The sequence below is a fragment of the Colius striatus genome, chromosome 17 (assembly GCF_028858725.1).
Source record: "Colius striatus isolate bColStr4 chromosome 17, bColStr4.1.hap1, whole genome shotgun sequence".
Lineage (NCBI taxonomy): Eukaryota > Metazoa > Chordata > Aves > Coliiformes > Coliidae > Colius > Colius striatus.
Genome location: NC_084775.1, coordinates 7,416,238 through 7,434,620, shown reverse-complemented (window position 1 = coordinate 7,434,620; position 18,383 = coordinate 7,416,238). Strand labels below are relative to the sequence as shown.

Sequence of the window (18,383 nt, the reverse complement as noted above, 5' to 3'; positions counted from 1 at the left end):
TTAGGGATATTTCCCTATTCTGGCAAAGGTTGGACAACTGCAGATCTGGCATCAGAGATGACAAGCAATTGACAAGTGTTGCTGTGCAGCTGCTTTAATGACTCTTGAGCTAGGTGAAAACTGATCCCTCCACAAATGACTGCAAGTGCATGTGCTTTCTCAGCATAAAACCCTGACTTACATTCAGCTTCTGACTCTGTGCTAGTGCTTGAGCTCCTTCCCCCATCCTTTGTGCCCTCGTGTCTTTAAAGGTTACTGGTTTCTTTTGGTACAAATACCAAGTGAAAGAGGAGAGGAGAGGAGAGGAGAGGAGAGGAGAGGAGAGGAGAGGAGAGGAGAGGAGAGGAGAAATGTCAAGGCTGCTGCTAGAAGCAGAATTGTAATGGAGGCTACTGCTGCTTGTTGGTCTGGATGAGCCAGCCCCATAAACTCAGGAGGAATGCATCGCTGAGGTAAGTTCTGTTTCTTATTGGCTATATAACGTTGTGGTATTTTACAAGGCTTCTATTTCCCTTCCCCTGTTTTTAAGGCTCTATAATCAAACGGTTGCATAACAGAAGGAAATGCTCCTAGGTCATCTTTGCTCCTTAAAAAATAAAATTTATGGGCAGAGGAAGCCTGCTGAAGTTCATACAAATGTGGGGATTGATGCAGAAAGCACAGCAGCAGCATTAAGGTCCAAAACTTAACTTTGATTTAATAGCTGCTTTTTTTAGCAGCTGCAACACTGAGAGCTGGCACAGTGTGACATGGATCCCTTCTTAAGGCTGTGAGAAACAAGGAACAACTTTTTTTTCCTTAGCAAAATGAGCAACAGTTACTCAGCAGCATGAAAGATTGCTTCTGGTTTTTAAACCCCAAAATCAACAGGCAAACCCTTTTTTGTCTGGTACTCACTTAAATGAGCGTGGGTAACTTTTATACTTGGGCACATGGCAGATACTCAGACAAAGCTGACTTCAGCTGCTGTGTACAGTTAATGTTTGTGCCTCAATGTGTGACACTTGAGCTTAAAGGATCTGGAGTCTTTTTATTCTGGTGCATTTCTTTCTTGAGCAAGCATTGAGACTTCAAAGTTTGCTGCTAATATTTTTTCTTTGGCTTTCAATACTACAGGTTCTTCTGTGGGCATCTTGCCAGAGGTAGTGACAGATCCTGAGTCAGAGTTAGGTGTCAGAGTTTTAAACTTCTGAGCCAAATTCTGAGTTTATTCAGCCATGTGTTCTGCTGCAGGGGTCAGGGACCCAAAGGAAAACTGGGGTTTTTCTGTTTGATGTGATTTTAATCAAGACTTCAAAAACATCTTCATCTAAAAAACTGCGTTTCTCCTTTTCCCTTTAGTGGTTATGAAAGGAAGGAATTACCAAGTCATCTGGTATGTCCTTTTCCACAGTGATAAGGTCTCTGATCTCATGCGATGCACAAATTCACAAAGTGCTGGTTATCCCACTGGGAGTGGATTCAAGGGGAAGCAGTGGCTCATAACAGTTCTGTTTTCTATTGGGGGGTGGGGAAGCGGTCTCATGAAGGGTAAACTGCTAACAGGGTTTTTCCCCTGAAGTAGTTTCTTTTAGTAACATATCATGCTTTGAGGGAAGTGTGACCGTGGCCTGGCAGCAGAATGGTAACATGTGAATGCTGTCAGCAGTACACAGCTTTCAGTTGCCCTCTGAGATGAGTCAGGGCTGCCCAAATGCTCACGTAACAGGCACTTCTGCTGGACTCATCAGAGGCTCAGTCTTGGTAAGCTCGGTGAATAATCCTGAGTGTCAACAGGAGCTCTTTTTTGCATAGCTGTTCAAGTGGGCATCATGCAAGTTGTTCTGGAACAGCAGACTCTTACAGCAGCTCCTGCTGGGTACACTTGAAAGCTGGGGAAATGTCAACTCATCTTCAATATGATCACTTCTTCTTGAAGCCCCTTATGTGCAGGATTAGTTACACGGGAAGAAATCAATTTTTCTTGTCAGGGAACCCGAGAAGAAACGAGTTTTCATATTTAACCATAAGGCCCCGAGTGATGGGGATTAATAATGCACTGAAAGCCTGTAGTAGCTCATGTGTTGTAACAATTCAGAGAGCAGAGCTGTTCAGGGAAATGAAGAGATTCTGTGATCCAAAGGAAGTTATCTGCCCTATATTGACCCCTTATGGTTTCTGAAATGCTGGTGTGCTGCTGGCTGCATGAAGCTGTGCCAATTTCAACAAAAAATAGATCATTTTGGTGAGACTGAGGTAAGCTGGAAGGGATCAAGTGAGGCCACTGCTTATGTGCTTTCTAGGATCCAGAAAGCTCTGTTTATGTTTAAGAAAAATCATTTAAGTTGCTTTCATCTCCACTATTTCTCATTTTAATTGTGGTCATTAGGGCCTGGAGGGATGCCGGGAGATGCACAGGCTGAAACAGCACCTGACTATGGAACAGATTTCACAGATCTCCTATCTTTCTATGGCAGCAGAAACAAGCACCAGCCAGCAGCAGGGGAAATGGGTTCAGATTGCCAGAGGGTGGTCTCCATGAAAAGTTCCTGAAGTGGAATAAAGGACTTGATGTCCTGTCCATAACAGTAGCTGCTCTTTTTTGCTTTCACTACCCACTTCCCAGGAGATGCTCTTGACCATGCAAGCTCTGGTCAAGTCTTTACTTTCATGTAAGCTACTTACAGGATTTAGAATGCACCTTTTGCATTGTTAGATGCTCTTCTCCTTCAGGCTTTCTGCTGACAAATGTTGTTTAGCAGCTTCTTGGAGGTCAAGTTGAGATGGCTTGCCATCTGCATGTGATTAAATATGAATAATCCTTTCACTGTTCAGCAAAGTGCTGTTGTGAATCCCATTGAAGCTCATAAGAAGTAAGCATATGGCACAGTGTTTTCTTGGACAGGATGAGACCATGCACAGGCCTCTCTGACTTGATGCAGGAATCTGTAGGAGCCAGTATTTGCTGAGAAGTCAATCATGGCCTCACAGCAGTAGGTATATGTCTGCAAGCATACATGAATTCATGGTAATTAGATGGAAAGGTAGCAAGGAGTTGCAGACATTAATCATAATGCATTTCCAATTGTTTGCCATCTTATTTTTGCCATTTCAGCTGCTAATCTGAACACCAAGCAGCTGCTCTACACCTGTGACTGGGACTGTGCATGTTTGCTCCTTCCATGTACCCTTCACGTGTTAATTTTCCCCCTCTTACTTGCCTGTGGGTGGTCTTAGACTTGACACCACCTCCATGTACTTGCCTCTGTGACTGTCTTAACTCTGTTCTGAAACCACGTTTGGCTCTGGCCTCATCTGGGAATAAATTCTGCAATGCAAGTACAGGTTTGTTTGCTTTTAATCCTGGCAGAATAAATGTGCTTCAGTTTCTCAGCTGAGCTTCTCTGCAGTTTAGCCACAGAGCCCCAGCTGTATAGCTGTGAGTTTGCTGTCAGAGGCTGGCAGGCCAGAATCCAGCTGCCAGGCCAGAATCCAGCTGCCTGATTGCTGAGCCTTGTTAAGCAACAATCATGTCACAAAATGCAGAGAGCGCAAGTCTTGACAGGACTGTGCTCCACACATAATATGGGGAGATTTCTTACACAAAATGCTCCCTCTTTGCAATAGAGTAGCTGCTTCAGGTATGAGGGGGAACATGGCTCAGGAGTCCAGATCCAGGCTTCCCTGCTTTCTGTGATGTCTGAGGCAGAAAGGAAAACAGTGTTGGTGTCTGTCCCCAGCACTCCTGCAAATACAGCTTTCAGACACAAATTAGTGAAGGTCTGTCTTCCTATATCTACAGATAAAGCAAACCCAAATAGCAGTGCTACTTGCCCAGCCTAATTACTTTAGGAGCAAGAGGTAATAAATAGCCTCTCCTAAAGCACTGACCATTACGTGAAATAAGCTCAACGTGTCAGTGCACCCACAGGCAGTCTTTTAATTTGAGACTAAATTGGTTTTCCATCTTTACCATGCGAGGGGTTCACGTGTGATTACCATGCTGTGAGATTCCTGCCTCCCTTCCCTGCCGACTGATGCCAGAAAAGGGCACGAGAGGAGCAAACTCCCCCATCTCAACTGCAGTAAAGGACAAATCTACCTTTGTCCAAGAGCAGCGAGTGTACTGTTGCGCTGAGCTTACCCACTGAGTGGTTTTGAGGGTGTATTTTACAGCTACGCTTGGGTTAAGCGTGTCTGGAGAGGTGGTGCTCGCTGCCCGGGCTCCCTGCTGTTGTTCAGAGGAGGAAAGGCGGCACTGGCCACGTCCCTGTGCCTCACGCCGGCGTGCGGCCGGGCTGACATCTCCGGCGTTTCAGTGGGAGCAGACATGAGCCTTTTCGCACGGGCGAGGCGCAGGGGGGCACCAGCCGGGTTGCGCTGGGCGCTCGCTGCCGGCCCCGCCGCCCGTCCCCGCCCCGCCGCGTGAGGATGTGACGCGCCCGGGGCCGCCCCTCGCGGGCGCGGCTCTGAAATACAACGGCGGCCGCCGCCCGCGGGCAGCGCAGGAGCCGCGGCCATGCCCGCCCCTGCCCGTGCCCCGGCCCCCGCCGCGCCCCGCCGCCTGGCCGCAGCCGCCCCCGCCGGCAAGGCCAAGCTCACGCACCCCGGCAAGGCCATCCTGGCAGGTAAGCGCCCCGGCCCCGAGCGGCCGCGGATGTCGCCGTGGGCATCCTTGTGCCGGGCTCGCCCCCGGGCCCGCGCGCTCCCGCAGGCGCTCCCCGCGCAGCCCGTCCCGCCCGCAGCCCCGCAGCCCGTCCCGCCCGCAGCCCCGCAGCCCGTCCCGCCCGCAGCCCCGCAGCCCTCCCGCCCGCTCCCCGCGCAGCCCGTCCTGCTGCCGCTGCGTCCCGGCCACCGCCAGCCCCGCTGTGCCGCCCGGGGTTTCCCTCGGGCAGCAGCAGAGCTCCATCCCGACCTGGCTCGGGCGGGGGTCGCGGCGGGGCTGTCCCCGCGGGCTGTGGCCGGCTGGGGGGCTGGGGGGCAGCGTCCTCGCTACGGTAGCGCACAGTGAACACGGTACATCGGGGCAGACTTTCTTGCTAGCAGGAGTTGAGCTGATGGAAGAAGCAGCAGCGGGGGGCCCTCCTTGTGCACCCCCTGAAGACGTTAAGGGAGAAAGCTGAAGTGGCAGCGCTCAGGTTGTTCCTGCTCTAGCCACGCCTTGGATGCTGCTTTGATACAGCTCCTCTTACAGTTTCTTGGTCCCTCTTTCGTGTCGCAGCACCCATCCCCGTGGATAAGGGCATGTATTCCTATCCAATTCTGACCATTCCCGTGGGATCTAGAGAGGCTGCAAGCGCAGCAGTAACTGCAGAGTTAACATGCTGCTCATAGATGGTTTGAGCTTTAAGCTGAGTGGAGTCCAAGACAGTGGCAGGCTTGTTAGACTCCTTTGTAGCCATTCATTAGCCCCTTGGCTTCTCCTGCCACTTGAAAGACAATTCCAAGAGTGGTGATTAGTGTCTTCCCTTTGAAATGAGCCATCGGGATCTCAACATGATTGGCATGTTTGGGGCTTTTGTGTTTTCCAGCCAGTTTCCCCTCCTACGATTGTGCCTTTGTCTGGCCAACCCTGCTCCCCTCCAAGGGCAGAGCTCCAGCCTCCTGCAGGAGAGATCCCAGGGGAGTGAGGGTCTATGGCCCCTGCAGCTGGGCAGGAGGAGCAGAGCTCTCGTAGCTCCAGCTCTAGAGAACCTCTGGGGATGGCAGAGGCAGCGCTGCACAGGGTGGACGTGGGCACTGGGGTGTGCAAAGGGTGATGAAGCCTCCAAGGGTCCTGTCACCTTGGAAGAGTCTGTGCCATCACCTAGGCTGCCCAGTCAAAGGGCTGGGGCATGAGGAGGCACCTGCTGCCGAATGAGAGGGCGTTCTTGTTTGGATGAGGCCTTCAGTGAGGCCAGGGTCCTCCAGACCTCCATGCTCCTCAGGGATCTGAAGACTCGTGCTGCCACTCCTTCAAAGTGAGTTGTTAGTTCAGGCCTTTTATTTAGAGGGCTTCTAAATGGGATTTAATCCAAGCTTAGGATGGGAAAGACGGGGTGTTTGCTCCCCATCCAGCCTTCCCAGTCTTTCCCAACTCTGCCTGTGTGCAATGTGCCAGGTTCCCGACTGCCTGGGCCAGTGCATCAGTACACTCATAGCCCTTGTGTGGGTTGGTAACTGGGGATTGTCAGCTGTGGATGACTTATGGGCATGCTCTGAGAGAGGCTGCAGCCTTTCTCTGCTCGCCTCTGCCCCGAAAGTTGGTGTGGGTGTGCCTGGAAGCTGTTCTGGTGTAAAGGAAGGGACAGGGTGCCTGTGGCCTCTGCCAGGTTTCAGGCTGGGCGACATTGCACAAAGCTCCTCCAGCTTGGAGGAGCCCTCTGGGTCCACGTGAGGCTGCAGAGGAGAAGGACCCTCTTGAAATGCAAGTCTGCTTCTGCACAGCAAATCAAGAGTAATTGGTTGATGAGCAGAAGTCCAGCCAAGCCTTTGGGACGTCTGATTGTATTACAGAACCACATAAATGGGAGAAAGCTGCTGTTAACTCTCTGTGTTCCAGTCTGCTCAGCCCTCCAGCCCCTTGCTGGGGGGATGCAATGCCATTTGTGGCTGTCCCTGCCAACTGCGAGGGATTTACTGATGAAACCCTGGAGAAGGGTTTCTCAGCTGATATCTGCACAACAGGGGTGTGTGCCCCAAAGCTAAACCTTCTGGAGAGCTGGAAGTCTTCAAGGTGGACCATTCTTACTGCACTGTGTTTCATCAGTCCTGTACAAGTGGAGTTAAGTAAGCAGCATCACCCCATCCTGGGCGCCTGTCTGCTCGCAGACCTTGTGTGTAATTGTTCCTCTGCCAGAGAGGTGCAGCTCCATTGTGCTGCCCAGATTTGAGCAGACCAGAGCTGGCTCTTTCTTTAAGAGGTGCTAGTGAGGCTCTGACTGCCAAGAGCTCTTCTCCTTCAGTCGTTGCAACAGACAAACACAAGGTTAAACAATAATTAGCTGATGGGCTCCTGTTTATCCAAGCAGTTGTTTTGTGCCAAGGCAGCACTTCACCTTGCAGTGAGCATGCAGCCTGTGCTGCTGCCAGTGCTGCAGCTTGTGTGAATGGACACTCAAAGGCAGCTTGGCCAGCCTGGTCAAGGGTGTTACTGCTAGGGCTTGGTCTTGGGGGTGCTCGGTGCTTGAGGGCAGAGCTTGAGTGGATGTGGATCTCTGCTGCCCTTCAACCCTTGTACCTGCTTTGCAAGGGGAGGAGCTCCCCGGGCTCTGAACTGATGGTACAAAGCTGATTTGAGGGACCTGGGTCTGGATCAGAAGTGACATGGCTGTAGGACACTTAAGGTTTGGTATAATGTGGCTTAGCTTACACTTGGTTAAAAGACTGGTAAATGTGCAGGCTTTATGCCAAAGTGGGTGTTACCTGTTTCTTTCTAACTCATCTGCTGGCTCAGTTACCTGTTGTATAGCTGACATCATTTTCTGGTGAACTCATGAGGTGGTTACAGGGCCAGCTCGTGTCTCTTCTGCTGAGTAATAACACGTTAGCAGGCAGACCCAGGAGGCCAGCCATGTCTCCAGCTTCCCTACAACTAGCTCCCAGTTCATGTGCTGTGGTTTACAAAGAGAACATTTATCCCACCGGGCTCCTGTCCCTCCTGCCAGCCTCCTACAGGTTAGCAGGGGCCATTTGATGAAAGGCTTTGCCTGCCCTGTGCAGAGTTCAGTCTTACTCTGTTTTTAGCCAGCTTTGAAGTCTGGAGTCTGCACCTGCCCATGGAGAAGCTCCCAGCTGCCTTGCTCTTTACATGGTACCTCTGCTCACCCAGTGACTGGTGCACAGTTGCTCTTCCTGCCCACACCTAATCCTGCCTGTTCAGGGAGGCAGGGTGCCTGGGTGCTGTCTTATGTGGTGCTGGATTTGGAAACAACTTGGAATGGTCATGACTGCTGCTCTGGTGTTTGCTAACAAGCACTGAGTATTGCTGGGAAGTAGTAGTGATGTGCACCAAGGGTCCAGGAGGAGCATGGGCAGTGGGAAAAGGGACTCTACAGGGAAAAAGAGAAGGGCCTGCCAGGTAGGACATGAAGCACATGGTTAGCAGGAAGCCCAGGATCACACAAGAAACAAAGCAGTAGTTAATAATTCAGTTTCTTCTTCTTTGTTGATCTCTTGATATGGTCTTCTTAGGAAATGCTGTACCTACAGAGGAGAGGAGTTGGGAACTGGGTGTGAAAGCTGAGACTTGGGTTTTTGCAAGTAGGACTCCTTTTCTAAAAGTCTCAAGTCCACCTGGGCTTTCAGGGTGATTCCCTCCTGGGGGAGTGGGAGGAAGGTTGTGCTGCTGGGAATGACTGTGCTCTGGCATGCTCTGTGAGTTAAGAATGATGCCTAGTGCTCACGGCAGAGCAGGGGATGCTGCCCCATCAATGCTGAGCTGGGGGAGCCGGATGTTTCCCCTGGGGTTGCATCCTCTGACTGTCATCTCTTTAGGGAGTGGGGCCAAGAGAGCATTCTGGCCTTGGCTTTGTCCTTGTGAACTGAAGCTGCTGCAGAAACCTAGAGCAGCCCCAAGGCTGGTGGGAGGAGGCTTTCAGCCCCAGGACTGAGAAACCATATTAGGATGCCCAGCTTCTTTGGTTTGGATGAATTCTGTGTGAGCAGGGGGTTAACCTTGGGCTTTGAAATCAGAGTTTCTGAACTTTTCCCATGCCTGATGCTCTGCTTGACATTCTGCAGCAACCATTCTCTCTGGGTTGACGTAAATGATCTGAAGGAGCCATCCATCTTCCCAGAGGCAATGAGCACGCCGAGCAGACAGCTCAGGGATATCGCAGTGTCTCTCATCTGACAGCTGCGTGTGCTGGTGCATGCCAATGCAACCTCACCGCTCCTGCCTTGGCAGTGCTGACCTCCTGCTTGTGCCCTGAGGTCTCAGGTCACTTCTGACAACAGGAGTTGGTTTTTTGCCATCTCTTCTCTCTCCCTGTGCTCCAGTGATCCATCTCTGCCATCCAGAGCCTGCTCCTGGGGAAGCCTTGGTTCCAGCAGAGGCCTCTTCATCGAGCTACAGGGCTATGCTGGGGAAGGCATTCAGCAGCACTGGGCTCTGACATTGGCTCCCCATTGCTGCCTTTAGAAAGATTTTTGGACACTTAAAAAGTAGGTATGTGAAGCAGGGTGGTGGGCTGGCCAGGAGCCAGCGCATGATGATAGAGCTGGGGCCTTGGCATGTGCAAAGCCACAGGGCAAAGGGGAGTTGAGCCAGGATGGGGCACTTGGCTGTGCCCAGAGGTGGGGTCAGCACCAAAGGCAGGTGATGCTGTGGCTGCAAGCAAAGGTAATTGGCTTCTGCTGTCATACTCACACCCAAGAAGTTTAAAATGTAATTATGATTGTAATACTGGCCCATTGAGAAGTGTGTGCAAAGAGGTGATGAATGAGCAGGTTGTGAGAGGAAGCCCTGTTTGAAACAGGATGGTTCCAGTGAGATGAAGGGCAAATTACTCCCTGGCATCCCAGCGTTATCTGCAGCACTGTTTGCACGGGGCTGTTCACCCACCTGATGGCACAAGGTACAGAGAGGTGCGTTTCAAGTCTCCACATCCCCAGTGAGATCAGACTTTCACCAGCCTGGCCATAGCACGCTCCTGTGATGAAAGCAGTCGTGTGTGTATTGACACATGGACATGCTGGACCCACGTGTGCTCCAGCGGCCTTGCCCCTCTCAGATAAGAGACCATCCAAGGGCCATGGCCCCAGCACAGGCCACGGATGCCCTGCCCTCTGAGATGGGCTCAGCTGTTGCAGGACAGGTTTTTTTTCCTTCTAACCAAAATGCAGGCAATCTTCTGGCAATTAAAAGGAGGGTTTTTTGTATGGAAATCAGGTGCTTGTGTATCTGCATGTGAAATTAACTTTCAAATGGAGAGGCTGAAATTGCTCTCCAGGTGTTTGCTTCTCATCAGAGCTGCACAGAGACCTGCAGCTCTGTCCACAGGAGCAGGATGCTTTTACAGGCACAGTCACTTGCAGGAGTGGCAGAGGGCCACTGTCACCTCTGTGGCTCCTCAGCAGGGTAGTGGATGCTGGCTGGGGCACTCTTCTCACCCTGGCAGGAGTTTGCAGGGAGTGGCACTGCCAGTCCTGCCTACACAGCCTGGATTTGTGTCTGCAGCTGCATCTTCCTGCCCTTGGCACCTATCCTGCCCTGGGTGCTGGAGCTGGGGTGGTGGTGTCCCCAGAAGCTGCTGGCTAATGGGATTTGAGGTTGTTAGCTGAACCTGTGTGTGCCAAGGCCATTACACACTGCAGAGTGTCGCAGGGGCAGCACCTTCCTGCTGTCCCCCAAAATGCTCCTTTCCTTCCTACCAGCTCTTCCCAGCAGTGTCCAAGAGCTGTGGCCACATCCCTTGAGAGCTCTGTGGGCTCCTCCTCAAAGGAGAGCTAAGCTTCTTTTGGGAAAGCTGTGCCATGTGGCCTGTCTCTGCTGTGCCTGTAGGGTGGGGATTGCTGGCAGCTGGGGCGCTTGCAGGCTTGCTGCAGGCAAGGAGCCATTGCTGGTGCTGGGAGTGGGATCCCCCTGCCAGAGGCACCTCTCCTGGAGCTGGGCAGAGTGTCCTTCCCTGAAGGACGTCCTCTCCCCTCAGGCTCTGCTGCATCCAGATAATAGCTGAGAGCCTTGGCTCTGCATCCAGGCTGCCTCGCTTGCCCTTTCACCTCCTGAGTGCTGTTGCTGGCAGTTCCTGCTGACTCTGCGGTGTTGCAAGAGCTAATGCTGCTGGTTAAAGTCCGGGTAAACAGGTTGCAGATCCCTCAGTAGCCCTGGCCAGAGAGGGAAGGAGCTGCTGCTCATGGGCAATGGTGTGTTTTATTTACACAGAATAAAGTTCTCCCTGGAATAAAACAGCACGAGGAGAGGATACTTGGCAGCAGAGTGGGACCTCTGATGGGTGTCGCTTCCAAGAAGGGAAGGGGCTGGTGAATGGGTGGTTTGCACTGCCTTGTCTTTGCAGGCAGAGGAAAAGAGAGTAACAGCCACAAGTCATGGAGTGTGTCTGGAGCCCGTGCTTGGCACACATTTCCCTGGGATGTGGGACCAGAGCAGCATCAGGGGCAGGGAGGGGACCTGGCAGCACAGCAGCACAAGTCCCAGAGCAGGGCCAAGGAGAAGATCCTCATCTGTGTGCGTTTCCCTGAACAGACTTGCTCTCCTGCCCTGTGAGTTGCTGTACACCGCTGCCTGAGGAGCACTGGAGTCCTGACTGTGCAGCAGCTGCAGGCCAGCCTTTGGGCAGGCTTCCCTCAGCTCAGCTGTCCACAGTGAGTGGTGATGGAGGCAATTGGGGTGCCAGCATCCCCGTTCCCCTGACACCCTGTGCAAGACCTGGCTGCAGATGGGATGGGGTGTGTGTGTGTTGCAGCGTGCCAGGGGCTCATCTACTCTTGGTGGCTCTGGGATCAGGATGCCTTTTGCACTCAGCTTCCCAGTTTGCTGCAGGTACCCCAGGAGCTGCTGGTTTGCTCTGTTGTCCTTCTGCCTGGGCGCTTCACAGGCTCCGGTGGATGCAGCTTTGCCTACGGAAGGCTGGGCAGAGCCTTTCTGCCTCCTCTGCACAGACAAATGCTCTTAATCCTGGTGGCTGCTGAGGCTGCAGGCAGGCTGCAGGAGGTGAGGCTTCTGTGAGCCAAGCTACTGGTTGCCCTGGGCTGGTGCTTGTCCCAGGTGTTTCCCTGCTGTCTGGCTCTTGGAGATGCCAGGGGACTGAGAGGGAACAAACATTTATGGCTCTTAAAATGTCTGTCACTTCAGGTCTGTAATGTAAGAGGGAGAGAAGTGGTTTTGGGAGCATGTGGGCTATTCACGTTACTAGTGGCACAGTGGTGTGTAGCGGTGTGGGGAGATGCCAGGCAGTGCTCAGCTTCTCAGGGACTGTTGCACCCAGTTGGAGGATGCTGCTGCTCATTGCACTACTCACTGGGAACCCACAAGCTCTTGCAGGAGCTGTTTGGCTTTGCAGGAGAAATTGCAGTGCTTGGCAAGCCCCCATGTCATGGACTGGCAACGTGTGCCACCACGGACACAGACGTGCTAAGGGCAGGAGAGGTTTGAACGGGAAGCAGGAAGAGCTCTGAGGCCCATGGGGGGGGATGGTGGCTGGTCTCTTCAGGGTGCCCTTGGGGAGGGCTGGCGGCTGGCCGCAGCGCCGTGAGCTGGCCTCGCCGTAGCTGCTGTGGCTTCCTCCCACGCTGCCAAAGCACAGGGTGCCTTGGAGGCCTAAGGGCTGGCAGTGTTTGCCTGTCACTGCCTCCTGGGAGGTGCCTGCCTAGCCCAGGCTGAGCAGCTCCAGCTCCTCCTGAGAACACAGAGGGAAACAAGGAGCCTTTGTCTGCTGTGCTGGAGCCAGCATGGCTTTGTGCCGTGTCCCCAGCACCCTGCAGGACCGGGATGCTGCCAAGTGCAGCTGGTGGGTCCTGCCCTGGGGATGGAGGACTGGCAGTCAGTGCCATGACGTCCCCATCCCTGCAGTGCCTGTGAGAGGATGGGAGATGCTCCTGGGGTGTGGAACTGGGCTTTCCTGTCATCCCAGCTGTACTGCTCCTTGTCTGCCTCAGGGAGGACAGGCACAGCCTGCTACTTCTTGTGCCTAGGGGAGAGGACACAGGATAAGACTGTTTTAAGGTGGGTGCTGCCTAGCTGCTGGAGGGACGGCAGCAAGACTGCTTTCCTTTGCCTCCAGAAGGACATGGCTGAGAGAAAGCAGTGGTGCAACAGGGAATGCCAGCCTGCCTGCTAGGACATTCCTGCTCTGGCTGAACAGCTTTTCCAGTGGCATTCTGTAGGAGGGAGCTGGAGGCATCACCACAGACATTAAGAGTGTCTCTCATAAATTTTTAGACTGTACAGAAGAAATAAGACTGGATGAGAGGCTCCTCCGGTCCAAGAAGCGGGGACCACCTGCTGCTGTCATGGCGAGCAGCCATGGCCTGGCTCCCCATCCCGTGAGCTTTAGTGTCCCCTGGCAGGGTCCTTTGGAGGGTGCTGATACACTGACCTGTGCTCTGCCACGAGGCACTGGGTCTCCACTTGGCTGTGGAGCAGGAAATCCCAGTGCTGCAGCCAGCCCCGTGCTGGCCCTTCCTGCAGCGGCAGTGGGTTCTCTCCTGGGCTGCGTGGGTGAGGATATGTGCTGGGCACGGCTGTGGCTGCAGCCCTGCTGAGTCACGCTGAGGACACGGCCAGGCTAGAGGGGCCAGCAGAGGTGGAGACTGGAAGCCAGCAGCCATGCCTCGTCCTTTGGTCACCCTCCCTAGGCAAAGAGCTGCGAGGCCCTCAGAGGCTGCTCTGGCGGTGCCCAGCCCCAGCAGCAGCGCCCCATGGCTCCCCAGCACTGCACACTGCAGTGCCTGGTCCCAGCAAGGCTTCTGGTCAGGGCTTTGTCCGTGGCCTGGGCTGCAGCAGGGCTCACCCTGCGAGGCCTGGAGGAGCCCGTCTGGGCCCCGGCACTGCCTCAGGCACCGGCACAAAGAGCTCCTGCGGCTGGGCACGGCCCTGGCACTGCGCTGTGCCGTGAGGGAACGAGCTGCATGGCTGCGCCTGGCTCCTGGGGACGTGCAGCCCAGCTGCAGTCAGTGCTGCTGCCCCAAGGCAGGTCCTGGCAGGGCCGGCCATGGGCACTTTGGGCCAGCCCAGGAGAGCCAAGCCACAGAGAGCCAGCGCGCTCGCTGCCGAGGTGCCGGCGGGTGGCTGGGCTGTGGCAGGAAGGGCTCCAGCCGGTGTAATCAGCGCCCGGCAGCCGCCGCAGCGTGAGCCCAGGCCAGCCAGACGGGCTGGATGATAATTGCGTGTCCACACCAACACAGCCGGCTCTGCAAATGGGCTCCTGCTGGCGTGTGGTGCTGGGCCTCCCGCCGTGCCCCTGGGCTCTGTCAGGCTTACGAAAGCCTGTGCTGTCAGTGTACCTGCAGGGAGTGAGGCTCTAGAGGCAAAGAGGTGCCTCTGAGGGGGAAATGACGCAGAAGCCGCGGCCGTGGGTGTGGTGTTCTGACCATTTCTCCCAGCCCTTGGGCTGATTGCCTGAGCAGCTCTCGCCATGGCTGGGTGGTGATGCCTGTGCAGGGTGCCAGGCTGGCACAGGGCCTTGCTGCTCTGTGAAGGAGGCTTTGCTGAGGATGGGGGTACTGTGTCCCAGCCCAGACCTGGCTACCAGAGGTCTTGCTCTCAAACGATGTGGATCTGGCAGCAGCCACGCAGCGCCGGATGGGCACAGCTCTGCTCACAGCCTCAGTGTCCCCTCTGCTCCTGTGCAGGTGGCCTGGCTGGAGGGATTGAGATCTGCATCACATTCCCCACCGAGTATGTGAAGACACAGCTGCAGCTGGACGAGAAGGCAAACCCTCCCCGCTACAAGGGCATCGGTGAGCATGCGCCCAGTACCCTGCCCAGCCCACCAGCTGCATTTGGAGGCTCCCAGGGAGCCTGGTTGGAGCTTGGGGGAGGGCAGGGAGCAGGTTTGGGGGGTGAGCAGTGGGGGTGGCACGGTGGCCCTCCACGTGGCAGGTGATGGCAGTGCTGCTGTGCTCTGCCACAGGGGACTGCGTGAAGCAGACTGTCCGTGACCATGGCATCCGGGGGCTGTACCGGGGGCTCAGCTCGCTGGTGTATGGCTCCATCCCCAAGGCCGCCGTCAGGTAGGTGTCCCCCACGGTGGGGGTCAAACTCAGGGGGACGTTGGGCAGCAGCAAGTGAGGGGGTGGGTTTACCCTCAGCATCCCCAGCCGTGCTTTGCCAAAGCTGGATGATTTCTCAGGCAGGGAGGATCCTCCGGCAGGGTGCCTGGCTGCTCCCAAACACAGTCCCAGAGCAAGGGTTGCAACCCCCTGTCCTGGTGCCTGGGTCTTGGCACGGTGGGTCCTTCACAGGTTTGGGATGTTCGAGTTCCTCAGCAACCAGATGAGAGATGAGCAGGGACGGCTGGACAGCACAAGGGGCCTCATCTGTGGGCTGGGTGCCGGCGTGGCTGAAGCTGTGGTAGTGGTTTGCCCCATGGAGACCATAAAGGTGAGTGAAAGACAATTGCCAGCACCCCCCTGCTCCAACACCCCTCTCCAGGCCAGGGAGGGAGTGAGAGCCTGAGATACCTGGCTTTTGGGGACCTGAGGGCTGTATGGCATGCTCAGGCTGGTTTTGTAGGGCAGGAGCTGGTGCTGGAAAGCCTCCTGCTGGAGTCAGGTCTGGCAGCCATGGCCCTTTCCCTGCTCCAGGGAGGAGTCCCAAACCCAGGAGCTATCCTATCACCCATTTCAGCACTGTGAAACCCACTTTCAGAGGTAGTTTCCCAGGTTTTCCTGTGCAAGGTGCAGTGCTGGGTGTGGGCACAGGCTTCTTCCGTGTCCCCAGCCAGTGTTGCCTGGCCCCATGTGCCAGGGCTGTCTCTGGAGCAAGGTGAGGAGTGACCAGTGGCCCTTTGGAGCTGTCACCTCCCCTTGCCTCAGCCAGGACAAGCACATCATCTCCCCACAGGTGAAGTTTATCCACGACCAGACATCCGCCGCGCCTAAGTACCGGGGCTTCTTCCATGGCGTCCGGGAGATCGTTCGGGAGCAGGGTGAGTCCTGGAAGTGGCACCCTGACCCCTGAGTACCTCCCCCACTGCAGGGACAGGGTGGGAGGTGGGGGACTGGTACAGACTGGGACTGGTGGCCTGAGGAGGCTTTTCTCTGCCTGGGTGAGGCTGGCTGCTCCCCTCCAACGCCCTCTCTTGCTGCAGGACTGAAGGGGACCTACCAAGGCTTAACTGCAACTATTCTCAAGCAAGGATCGAACCAGGCCATCCGCTTCTTTGTCATGACCTCCCTCAAGAACTGGTACAAAGGTAGTGTGCCCCTGTCCCCTCAAGGCCACCCCATCTGTGCCACTGGCTCCCCCAGCCCACCCTCAGGAGCCGAGCTCCAGCCTTCCATCAGCACACTCTGTTTCATGTGGCTCAGCCTCTTGTGATGACAGAAAGCCAGGACAGGGGAGTCCCAGCTCATGAGGCTGGAGAGCCTGGTGCTGGAGCATCACCTGAGCCTGCACCCAGCATCCCTCAGTGCTGCATTGACTCTGTGGGTCTGGTGCTACTGGACTGTCCCCTCCAATGCCCCAGTCCCCAGCTCAGCACTGCACAAGCCCTGACCGCACTCAGACACACCTAGGACCTTCCTTGTGGGCTCCCATGGGGCTGCTTCATCCCCGTACCACCACTCCACCTTCAACCTTTCCTCTTCCTCAGGGGACAATCCCAACAAGGTCATCAACCCCTTCGTGACGGGGGTGTTCGGAGCCATCGCGGGAGCCGCGAGCGTCTTTGGCAACACACCTTTGGATGTGGTGAAGACCAGGATGCAGGTATGGCATCGTGGCACGGCGCAAAGCAGCTCTGCCCGCAGAGGGCTGTGGCCACCCATGGGCTGGGAGCTGTTTCTTGCAGCCCCTGGGGCAGAAGTCTGCCATCAGCGATGTTTGGGAGATGCCTGGGGATGTTCCCCCCTTGCAGTTGGGCTGTGGGGGTGCTGGGAGGTGTTTGCACAGAGGTGGGGATGTCTCTGCTGGGTTTGATGGCCTGCAACAGCACAGGGGGAGCATTCCTCCTGGCACAACCCCAGCTCCCTGCCTTCCCCATAAAATCCCCTGGCTGCACGCCTTGCTCCAGCTTCTCACCTTGCTTTTCCCATCCCACAGGGGCTGGAAGCACACAAGTACAAGAGCACCTGGGACTGTGCCTACCAGATCATGAAATATGAAGGACCTCTGGCGTAAGCCCTGCGGTGGGGGCAGGTGGAGGGTGGTGTGGGCGGCAGTTGGAGGGGGAAGGATGGCTGGGGAAGGGGCTGTGAGGGCACCCAGCCTCACAGCCCCCTTTATTCCTGGCAGGTTTTACAAGGGCACCGTGCCTCGCCTGGGCCGTGTCTGCCTCGACGTGGCCATCGTCTTTGTCATCTATGATGAGGTGGTCAAGTTCCTCAACAAGGTGTGGAAAACAGACTGAGGGGGTCAGGCTGGGGCGGCCCTCATGCCCCTCGTCACATGGGGCTGCAGCTGGACAGCTGTGACCAAGCCCGCAACTGCCTGCCCGCACTGTCCAGGGCCAAGTCTGCCCCGTGCACATGCCTTCCCCCCCAAATCCAGCCACCTTTATGTTTAGGAACAGACTCTGGAGCAAGTTAAATTATTAGTTCCCTGCTAAAAGAAGCAGAGAGGGAGCAGCACCCCAGCATCAGAACCCCAGCATCCTGGTTATGCCTGCCCTGATCCTATGGTGACACTTCCCCTTGGTCCCCCATCACTTGTGGCTGCTGGTTATCTAGGGCAAGGTGTCTCCTGGGACAGGGGCCCTGTGCCCCAGTTGCCAGCTGTCTGGGGACCAGCTCTTTTTGGGGATGCTGAGAGGCCCCAGGAGCCATGTGGATGCAATGGCCAAGCTGTACACCAGGCATCGCAGCTGGCAGAGGCTCTTGGGGCTGACACTGCCGGCTATGAGCGATGCACCAGGTCTCACAGCAGCTCCAGGGGGGCCCACGAGCCCTGTACCTCCCAGCATGGCACAGCAGTGACCTGCTGGCATGGCCCTGGTTCCATGTTCTCTTATCCCTCCTCTCTGCCAGGACCAAGACCCTCCAGGGTTCAGCATCCTGGCACCCAGGCTGCTGAGCACGTGCTGCCCCAAATTGCACATACAGCCAGGCCTTTAGTTGTTCTCCCTACAGGGCTGGGATCGGGGTGAGCCAGGTGCCCCCATCACTTGCTGTTTACAGTTGAGATGCGGGTGCAAGCCGGGGTGAGGAGGCATAGCCCCGTGCCACAGACTTGGCCCCTCGGCCAGGGGTGCAAACCCCTATCTTCTGCCACATTCCCCCCATCTACCCTCCTGTCACCTCTCCATGGCCTCTTAGGTAATCCCATAGCTTTCGGAGCTTCAAGCTGACCCACTAACACCCATGGCTGTGGGGCTGCTGCCCCATCAGACTTGTGCCAAACTTCTCCCAAAGGAGCCCAGGAGGGTGTGAGAGCCAGGGCTGGACCTGTCTCTCTTCTCTCCTGTGGCCAGTGATGAATGCAGCCTTAACACAAGGGGCCAAGGGCAGAGAAGGAAAGCCCAGGTGCAGTTTACCTGCAGCTTTCTGGTCTGTAGCCAGGGAGGGTTGGGGTTTTTTTTATCGTTATTCCGGTTTACATTCACAATTTGAATAAAATCAGTCTGGCTTTGGCAGCTGCGTTGGCGTCTGGGCTGTGCCGAGGGGGCAGCCAGCGGCTCCCGAGGGCAGCCGTGGGGTGAGGATGGGGCTTCCCATCAGGTCCAGCCTGCCAGCATCGGCTGTGACCCGGCAGTGCCCGTTCACAGAGGCTCCTGGGCAGCTCGGGGGTTGCACTGCATTAATAA

At 55.6% G+C, this 18,383-nt stretch overlaps 1 protein-coding gene across 2 annotated transcripts; it reads left to right on the top strand.

Moving 5' to 3' along the window:
• The first annotated feature begins 4,460 nt into the window (after window positions 1-4,460).
• On the top strand, window positions 4,461-18,212 carry SLC25A1 (solute carrier family 25 member 1). Of its 2 annotated transcripts, XM_062009698.1 has the most exons (9): window positions 4,461-4,607; window positions 14,272-14,379; window positions 14,553-14,652; window positions 14,884-15,022; window positions 15,485-15,569; window positions 15,732-15,836; window positions 16,236-16,351; window positions 16,685-16,758; window positions 16,877-18,212. In XM_062009698.1, exons 1-9 carry the CDS (start codon window positions 4,499-4,501, stop codon window positions 16,989-16,991), a joined length of 951 nt encoding a protein of 316 aa, XP_061865682.1. In that variant the 5' UTR covers window positions 4,461-4,498; the 3' UTR covers window positions 16,992-18,212. The 2 variants fall into 2 exon arrangements, with proteins under 2 accessions (XP_061865682.1, XP_061865683.1); XM_062009699.1 differs by lacking the exons at window positions 4,461-4,607; window positions 14,553-14,652 and having other exon boundaries at window positions 14,298-14,379.
• The last annotated feature ends 171 nt before the right edge of the window (window positions 18,213-18,383 follow it).